Source organism: Thamnophis sirtalis, unplaced genomic scaffold, assembly GCF_051295495.1.
Source record: "Thamnophis sirtalis isolate CommonGarterSnake01/CBP01778 unplaced genomic scaffold, rThaSir2_p1.2 scaffold_6, whole genome shotgun sequence".
NCBI classification, from domain to species: Eukaryota; Metazoa; Chordata; class Lepidosauria; order Squamata; family Natricidae; genus Thamnophis; species Thamnophis sirtalis.
This window is the reverse complement of record NW_028261386.1, coordinates 83,821,435-83,829,633: the sequence shown is the minus strand read 5'-3', so window position 1 is coordinate 83,829,633 and position 8,199 is coordinate 83,821,435. Positions and strand designations below refer to the sequence as shown.

Below are 8,199 nucleotides of genomic sequence, written 5' to 3'. Positions count from 1 at the left end.
CTCTCACACAGCAGCAGTTTTTGCTGGCAAATCTGAGTTGAATGATGCAAAATTTGGGTACCTGGATATAACCCTCCTGATTTAAGAGTTTCACAAATGACTGCTGGATTGTTGGTGCCAGAAAAAGTAAGTTGATGGGTGTTTTATTGTGAGCAGTTAATGTACCACCTAGCCTTCCCCGTATTAATAAAAGGGAAGAGCTACCATAAATTGTGCTATTATCTTCTGTACATCTGTCCTGTGAAGCAAAGGCCTTTATGAAAGGGATGCTAATGTCTTTAGACCACTTCACCAGTGCCAGGCTTTCCAAATATATCTTGTTGCTATGGTTTGTCACAAGGCATACATTTGGGGGGTGGGGAACAAGATAAACCATCATTCAGGGAGGGGTTGCAGAGGATTCCAGAAGGAAAAGATTAAACGAGGAAAGGGCCAGCATCAGTGCAGAGGCTGCTCCTCATCTTCTGCTGTTAGGGTGTGTGCAATCCAACTTGTTTAATGAAGCATGAACGAGCAATTGAAGGTGAGGAAGAGGCGAAATAGGCACAGCTGCTGCTTTTTTGTTGAACGCGCGCCTCCTTATTCCTCGTGCTCCAAAATGGCACTATTCGGAGGCTAAAGAGATTCCGGAATTCCTGGCCTTGAAACGGGACAAGGCTGTTGCTCGAGAGAAAAGCCCTCTCCAAATCCTCGTTTCCAGCCGGCGGTAATCCCGAGGAAAGGAGAGTCTGGTCTTGGCTGCAGACTTACTATTTGCTCTGCGCTCTCCTCTCCAAATAACGGTGGCACTTTCAGAAGAACCTTCCTCCCCCCCCCCTCCCCAATACGCGGAGCCGCCTCCCTCCCTCGGCTCCGCGGCCGGCATTAAGGCGCGTGAGGTCTCTGGAGGGTGCGAGGCGAAAAGGTGCAAATACCAGGCTACAAAAAAAAAAAAAAGACGGGAGCCGGGGAAACTTGATTTTCCGGCCTTTCCCAGCTATACGGCGAAGGGTTTCGCTGCAACCCCTCAAGACATGAGGGGAGGTGAAGGATGCTGCTTGGAGGAGAAAGGTCGGGGCCGGGTGTGTGTGTGACACGGAGGCTTGTCTGATGAGGTCTGGAGTTCTTCGCTTTCCGCACAGACCGGCGAGCCAGCGAGCGAGTGAGCAAGCTGTTTCAGAAGCGGGCGGGCGAGCGAGCGTGCGTTCGCTCCCGCCCCACGTGAATACGAGGTTGGATTAAAATGTAGGCGCGCCAGCATACGGAGCACACAGCGCGCGTTGAGGGGGCAACCGCGGGCAAAGAGGGCTGGGAAAGAAACGCCTTGCAAGCCGGAGACTCCAGAGACAGCAGGGGGTCGCGAACGGTTGCCGAGATAGGCGGTCGCCGGTTTACAGTTGGCCATGGGACCGGGCGGGAAGCTCGGGGTGAGGTGGGGGGAATGGACGGAGGCCGTAGTCCCCTTCTGACAGCCGGGGACGTCCATGACTGAGGAAGCAGAGGGACTCACCACAAGGTGTGCCGAGTGCCGCCCGAGACTCCCATCGCGCCGGGACTAAACCGTCTTCATTCTCGTGCAGGGGAGGCTGTTTTCGCCGAACGCGCGTTTCGGCATCTCTCTCAGCCGATGCCTATATCACGTCCGGATTTGGCTCCCGGGCTGTGCCTTTTCCGTCGGCGGGGCTGCGAGGGTTTTGCAAAAGTTGCCTTTTGCACCTCTTCCTCCTCCCCCGGCCTCCCGGGCTGCTTTCCACCATGTGCGCCAACGTCGTTTACGAATGGTTGAAGACCCTGAAACTCACCCAGTACGCCGAGTCTTTTGTGGATAATGGCTATGACGACCTGGAGGTGTGCAAGCAAATCGGGGAGCCGGACCTGGATGCTATTGGAGTGTCGCTGCCCCAGCACAGGCGGCGTCTCCACGAAGCGGTGCGGAGGCTGAAGGAGGAAGACGAGACCACCGCCGGCCTCTACTTCACCTTGGAGCCGCAGCCCCCTCGCCGGGGTTCGCCGGGATCTGATAGCTACACCGGCCGCCTGCTGGAGCCGCGCGAAGCCAAGACGTGGAAGGACCCACCTCGGCAGACGCCCCCGCTGGGTCACTCTTGGGGGGCGTCGCGGAAAATGGAACTCAACTCCAAGGAGTTGATCACTTACCCCAAACTCAGACTGAAAATCATGATTAGGGATAAACTCATCCGGGACGGCATCACTCTCAGCAAGCCCCCTTATTCCAGCAAGGTAAGGTAACTGTGCCTTAAAAATCCTGTTGGCGTTGCTGGTTTTTCTCGCCGTCGTTGCTACTGTTGTCCCTTAACTCTTCTGTTTGGCTGGAGAACGCGCTGCAGAGTGAACTTTTTTTCGCTTTTCTCGCCAACTTGAGTTGCTCTTAAGTTTGTTTGTAGGTAAGCAGTGGGGTTTGCTTTGGTGTAGGAGAAGTCGTTTTCTCCTGTGTGGCGTTGAAAGAGTGATTGTGCATTCCAGTTTCAGCAGAATCCATTTCTGATGTGAAAATGGTTAAGAATGATGAATACAGGTGGACATAGTAGGTCTTATAACGGCTCAGTTCAGCTTCATTGTCTTGCACTTCCCTTGGAATATTTGTGGAAGAAGATGGCAATATGATGAAGCCAGTAATATTTCTTAGTACTTCCATTTGATTCTTGAGGGTGAAAAGTATTACAGAGTTATCTGAAGTGGAAATGTATTTATTTGTTGAGGTGTGTGAAAGTAACTGGCACAATCCATAAAGACATATTGACTTAGAAAAAAGTTAAATAATGCTTATTTCTTTACAGTTACTCTTGAACGCTTGCATCCAGTTTCTGTACATGCTTATTCACAAGTAAGTGGCACTGCAATGAAAGTGATTGCCAAGAAAGCACAGGTATCCCTCAAGTTTGTTCTTTTATGGACAAAGCACCTGTGTTAAGTGATCTAAATGAGGCACTGTATCTACTGACAATCAGTGTCAAGCTCTGAAGATTTTAAAGGAAGTGTCAAGTATTTGCAAGTCTTTTTATTTTTTACCGAATTCAATAATTGCCTTGATTTCTTAGACATTTTTAAAATCATGATTATGTACAAGGAGCAGACAATTACAGAAGTTTAATAAACTCAGTAGCACCAAGTGAGAACTTCAGGTTAATTCATTTTCATGGCAAAATTGGTTTGTGTGAGTGACAGGTAAAATCATTATCACAAACTTGTATATCTAATGTAAATCTATAATATTATAAGCTTCTCACAGATGGGCATTGTACTCCCAAAACATATATTTCACAGATGTCATGGATAATGGATATGACTAGCTAGCATACAGGAAAAAAACAGTTCTAAATGCAAATAAATGAATGAATGCAAGTGAAAATCTGAAGGAAGAAACATAATGTCACTCTGTCAAAAGAGGTATGCTGTGCTATAAACTGATATGAAATGAAATGGTGTTAAGGAAGAGCTGTGTTAGTTGTGAAATGTATGTCAGAATACTTTAGAAATAATTGTAAAAAAATATGCACAGACACACATATATAGAGCTCAGCCATGCGATCTATAGGAATATAGTACGACTACAACTGAGAATATTGTATACTACTATATTAAAAAATGAATAAAATATTTCCTTTCCTCCTAGTTTTAGACAGATCATAGCAACTCTCTGACAAGCCAAAGAGTAATAACAACCCATATTCAGGGTACCAGATGTCTAATATGAATTGGCAAATAATGGTGTGTAAACTCTCATATCCACTGTAAATGATTCATTTTCTGAAGCAATTTGCCCGTGGTGTTAGTCATAGAACTTTTTTATGGATCTGTTTGCAACCTAGGACAGAAATAGAAAAGCTGTTCCTCTATTGATAATTTAGTCTGACATTATTTTGAGAGGCACAAACGTAAAACATAAGCCTTGATAATACCTTATATTTTCCTATGGAGAATAGTTAAAAATTAGATGCTCTGTCCCAACTTTGGCAAGGAGTTATTATAATGCTGATTCTGATGAATAATATAAAGAATAATTGGCTTATATCTAACACATTTCAGACTACTGAAATTAAAATAGCTAAATGTCCTTAGTTATTTAATTATGTTCCATAGTATTTCTCATTTCTGTATTTAATATGTCTAATAATTGAAAAAAACATTCATTTATCACTTTCTTATGTAGTCAACTATTTAATTTTTATCCTGCCTTTATTACTTTATAAATAACTCAAACATTCCTAATACTTCTTTAATGAAAACTATCCCAGAATTAGTAAGAATATAAAATCATCAATTAAAAACATTTTTAAAAGTGATAGAAGAAAAAACTCACATTATAAATTTGAGCGTAATGGTTACAGTGGGCCATTAATCAGTCATCAGCATGTCAACAAAGCACGTAAATCTTAACCATTCAACGCTTAACCAAGCGCTGAATGAAAATCAAGTTAGTGATTAGTCAAGTTAATATTAATGTGAATGATGTAAATGCTATAGCTGTTGCACAGAGATATTTGTACCCAGACGACACACTGTTTAAGGAAAGTTGAAATGTTTATATGTTGAAAAATAAAAAATAAAACTTTTTATAAAAAAAAGAAAAAGAAAATCAAGTTAGTGCTTGGCACACTCTGTTTCAGATGCCAACACACAGTGGTACTATCTCAAATCACTACCAGATGTTCCAACCAGCATTAGGACAAGTTGGGATTTCCACTCCCCAGTTCTGCCACCAGGTATATAACAGCACAGACAGGTCAGATTTCCACGTCCTAAGGCTGAAAAGACTTACATGAGAAATAGCTGTTGTATAAATGTGGAACTGATATTGATCTTCAGAGCTTGGCTAGGAATCCATTGATTTGAAAAGACATGAGAAAAGAGGACTTAAACCCCTGGGCCTGTGTGCGCCCCCCTCCCCTCAAACACACACAGAGAGTATGAGATTGTTGAATATATGTATAGAGTATGTTTGGAAAGGAGTTTCAACTTGGCATGCGTTAGACAGAGACACAGACTGATTTTGTGACTGTAATCAAAATCATTCCTGGTGCTCTGATTCCAGTGAAATGCCTACCGTATTTTTCGGAGTATAAGACGCACCAAGGTTTTCAAGAGGCAAATTAAAAAAAAAAGTAGGTAGATAGAGGGAGAGAAAGAGAGAGAAATACAGTAGGTAGGTAGGGAGAGAAAGAGAGAAAGTAGATAAAGGGGGAGAGAGAGAGAGAGAGAGAGAGTAATACATTAGGTAGGTAGATAGGGAGAGAGAGTGTGTGTAGGTAGGTAGGTAGAGGGATAGAGAGAGAGAAATAGAAAGAGAGAGAAATACAGTAGATAGGTAGGGAGAGAGAGACAGAGAATAGGTAGGTTGGTAGGTAGATAGAGGGGAGGAGAGAGAAGTACAGTAGAAAGGTAGGGAGAGAGAGAGAGAGAGAGAGTAGGTAGGTAGGTAGAAAGAGGGGGGGAGATACAGTAGGTAGGTAGGGTAGGGAGAGAGAGAGACAGTAGGTAGGCAGGTAGATGTTTCCAAGTCTATTTATCCATGTGCTGGAGAAGGAAATTGCTGACAATCTGCAGCACCTAACACTGTTTCTGCTGGCACAGAATGTAATTCTCATCAATCAGTTAAAGAGCTTTCCAAAAGGGAATTTTTTTTTACTACTTTTCTTGCCACAGTTAGCTGAATCACTGCAGTTGATAAATTAATAACCTGGTTGTTAAATGGTTTTCCCATTGACTTTGCTTGTCAGAAGGTGATCATATGATCCCAGGACACAGCAAAGATCATAAATATGAACCAGTTAACAAGCATCTGAATTTTTATCACGTGGTTATGTGGATGGATGCGGTAATGGTCGTAACTGTGAAAAACGGTCATAAATACATTTTTCACTTCTGTTGTAACTTTGAACAGTCACCAAACAAACAGTTGTAAATCAAGGACTACCTTTATTCTTGGACCCAGGGTTCAAGAGAATAGTTTTATGTATGTGAATATCATCTCTGTCATTTTCTAAACTATTCTTATTGACCATGAGATGCCAGGAAAAAGGCATTTTTTTGTTTGTTTCTCAGCTGCCATCTAGTAGTCATGTAGAGTTATGCAGCTGGGGAGCAGTTGCAGGATAAGCATTGAAGGGCTGGAGAAATAATCCCTTTACAGATTTTTGTATTAAATCACAGCCTGCATGCGGCTCTGATCATCCAAAAGTGTGGAAGAGGAAAAATGGGTCTATATGGTAAAGCCATATCCATTCTAGGTTGCCTTTTAAAATAGAACAGCCTTTTTATAAAGAACATTCAATGAAAAGGAGTGAGGAATCAAAGCTTCACGGAGAAGAGTGACTACAATGAAGGGAATTCCCCTTACCAATCAGGCACAAGAAACAAGTTCTTTAATTACACATACAATTATATGCATTAAAATGAGGAGGAGTTACTCAGTTTTAGGGCTTTGGGCTCTCCAGGGAAGGTAGTTAACCAACCAATCAAAATTAATTTTTAAAACAAGCAAGTAAGGGGCTCTGACAAAGGAGGATTCTGGTTTCACCTGCAGAGAAAACATTACTGCACAACCAGTGGTGGGATTATTATTTTTTTTACTACCTGTTATATAGGCATAACTTGGTGGGCGTGGCATGGCTTGGTGGGCGTGGCAGGGGAAGGATACCCAAAGTCTCCATTCCCTCCTGATCAGCTGGGACTTGAGAAGGAAAAATATAGTCAGTCAGAGGTAGTATTTACCGGTTCTTCTAACTACTCAAAATTTCAACTACCAGTTCCCCAGAACTGGTCAGAACTCGCTGAATACCACCTCTGTGCACAACCACTGACACTTGGTACTGAGTATAGGAACAGGATGGAAGGGGTAATCCACAGGAGACATGGCAGGTCAATTTTAGCCAAACAGATTGGTGCCCCCGGATTTTCCATCATGGTATATAAGTCTAAATGCTATTGCTAGCATTTATTATAAGAACCATATTAATAAAATTTTACAAGACTGAAAATATTTCTGATCTTCCTTTCTTTTTACTGTCTGAAAATTGGGGAGTGTCTGTTTTGAAATGTTTCCCAGTCAGCCCTCTTTCTGTGGGCTGAGTTATCTTTTTACACATTGGTTGTCCAGTCTGTGGCTCTCTCTTCCAGGTGCCAAGCAATGTTCCCTCTAATTTTTTTTCAGTGTGAGCAGAAAAGTATAGTGTTTGAGCGGCATATTTTCATGCCTGAGCACCTGAATTTTTTTCACAGATGTCACCTAAGACAACAATGAAATAAGTATTATTTGAAACTCAAAGTTATGTTTATTCAAGGTACCCGCTTAATTAAAAGTGTTATATAATATCAGTATCACTTAACAAGGGTCCTGCTTAGCAACCAAAATGTTGGCTCAGAAACTCTGGCATTGAAGCATGCAAGTCTTAAAGCTGTCAAGTTACAAGACCCTTGCACCCCTAACCCTTTAGGGAAAAAAACCCCAGGGGTCTTCAAACCTGACAGCTTTAAGCCTTGTGGACTTCAACTCCCAGAATTCCTCCTCCAGTCATGTTGGCTCAGGAACTCTGGCATTGAAGCATGCAAGTCTTAAAGCTGTCAAGTTACAAGACCTTTGCACACCCTTTAGGAAAAAAAAACAGGGGTCTTCAAACCTGACAGCTTTAAGCCTTGTGGACTTCAACTCCCAGAATTCCTCCTCCAGTCATGTTGCAGCAACGTCATCTGCGTGGATTTGCTCCATCTTCAGTTTTTTTCACAGGGGGCAGGGCTGCCGCTGAAGATGCCAACGAGCCCCCGCCGCCACTAGAATAGCTGCTGCCGCCTCCTCCTCCTCCTCCAACAGCATCAACATATTTGCTGCCTAGCGCTGCAGCTGAGGTAAAGCCTCCAAAGCTCCCGCAGGCGTCCCCGCCCATGGCAGCGGCGGCGGTGCCTCCCCCTCCGCTCAGAGCACCTCAGCTGGGCTCTGGGTTACCCCTGCCGCCGCCTCCACCTCCGCCGTGCTTTTGAGAAGCCATGAGGCCTTTTTTCCTACTCCCGCCCCCTCCGCCGCCTTCCATTGGCCGCGGGAGCTAGTAGGAAGGTGGCAGAGGGGGCGGGAGCAGGAAAAAGGCCTCATGGCTTCTCAAAAGCATGGCGGAGGTGGAGGCAGCGGCAGGGGTAACCCAGAGCCCAGCTGAGATGCTCCGAGCGGAGGGGGAGGCACCGCCGCCGCTGCCATGGGTGGGGACGCCT

The 8,199-nt window shown here is 44.2% G+C and overlaps 1 protein-coding gene across 1 annotated transcript; it reads left to right on the top strand.

Moving 5' to 3' along the window:
* Nucleotides 1–959: 959 nt before the first annotated feature.
* On the top strand, nt 960–2,828 carry SAMD5 (sterile alpha motif domain containing 5). Its single transcript, XM_014052735.2, has 2 exons — nt 960–2,220; nt 2,778–2,828. The coding sequence occupies exons 1-2, from the start codon at nt 1,735–1,737 to the stop codon at nt 2,826–2,828; spliced, it is 537 nt and encodes a 178-aa protein (XP_013908210.2). The 5' UTR covers nt 960–1,734.
* Nucleotides 2,829–8,199: the final 5,371 nt, after the last annotated feature.